The sequence below is a fragment of the Crocodylus porosus genome, unplaced genomic scaffold (genome assembly GCF_001723895.1).
Source record: "Crocodylus porosus isolate Cpor-Errol unplaced genomic scaffold, CroPor_comp1, whole genome shotgun sequence".
NCBI classification, from domain to species: Eukaryota; Metazoa; Chordata; order Crocodylia; family Crocodylidae; genus Crocodylus; species Crocodylus porosus.
The window spans coordinates 4,735,379-4,736,419 of NW_017728924.1; the positions used below are offsets into that span (position 1 = coordinate 4,735,379).

Below are 1,041 nucleotides of genomic sequence, written 5' to 3' on the forward strand. Positions count from 1 at the left end.
AAAAAAAAAAAAAAAAAAAAAAAAAAAAAAGAAGATTGCACATACAAGTTCACATCTCCTAGGTAAACAGCTGACTCACAATGGCTAATCTCTGGAGGAAAGACAAGTGCAGCAAAACTACTTACGGTGGTCGTTTGGGTGCATTTGGGTCCTTCTTCTTCTTGCCACCCTTAGCTGGTCCATAATCCTTCATTTCCCTATCATATCGTACCTTGTCGGCTTTTGCCATTTCATCAAATTTGGCCTTCTCTTTGCTTGACATGGTCTGAAAGAAGAAACACTAGATTAGTTAAGCACCCAAGCAGCTGGAGAGTTACCTCAAACAGTATACCCCAACCAGACAGATTCCCCTGGATGGAGGCTGTTTATCAAGGATCTGTTTCTGGTTGAAGCAGCTATTGAGAGAGTGAGCAAAACAGGCACAGGGGTTGCAAAAATATAATGGGGTGGCAACCTTCTGTTAGAGCCAGGCTGAAAAAGTAGGAAGCACACACCATAGGTTTCTAGTACTTCTTTTTTCCAAGTTGTCATTGGGGGGGGGACAAAACAAAAACAAAAAAAAAAAGAACACTCCAACATTTTTTTTTAGTACAGGGTTAAAAATACAAGGAGAGAGGGGACCCTTGGTTTGAATAACAGAATTGCCACAGGAAGTTATGATACCAGAGGAACCACTGTCACTTCAAGGCATGGCCCCAGGTTACTTTACCTTCCACCTCTCTGAGCACTTCTTGGAAAACTCTGCAAAGTTGACTGGGACTTCTGGGTTCTTTTTCTTATGTTCTTCACGGCAGGTCTGCACAAAGAAGGCATAAGCAGACATCTTTCCCTTCGGCTTCTTCGGGTCACCTTTAGCCATCTTGACTCTGCAAAAAATTGGGAGGAAAGGGAAAAAAAGAAATCTATATTTATATACAATTGTTTCCATCAGCAATGAGGAAACTCTGGTTGAGTTTGGATGAAGCAGTTCTGCCTTCAGGGCCTTGGTCACAGCTTCAAGCAAGCTGAGAAACTGGACACTCCTAGGTCTATATGCGTTGG

At 42.4% G+C, this 1,041-nt stretch overlaps 1 protein-coding gene across 1 annotated transcript in view; it reads right to left on the reverse strand.

The window, feature by feature from the left end:
- Positions 1 to 1,041, reverse strand: part of HMGB3 (high mobility group box 3) — a 3,246-nt gene that overhangs the window by 1,904 nt on the left and 301 nt on the right. Inside the window, exons 2-3 of the mRNA XM_019540251.1 lie at positions 710 to 866; positions 126 to 265 (exon numbers count right to left, since the gene is read on the reverse strand). Of these exons, the coding sequence (XP_019395796.1) occupies positions 126 to 265; positions 710 to 859 (290 nt within the window). The 5' untranslated portion in view covers positions 860 to 866. The remainder of the gene's footprint in view (positions 1 to 125; positions 266 to 709; positions 867 to 1,041) is intronic.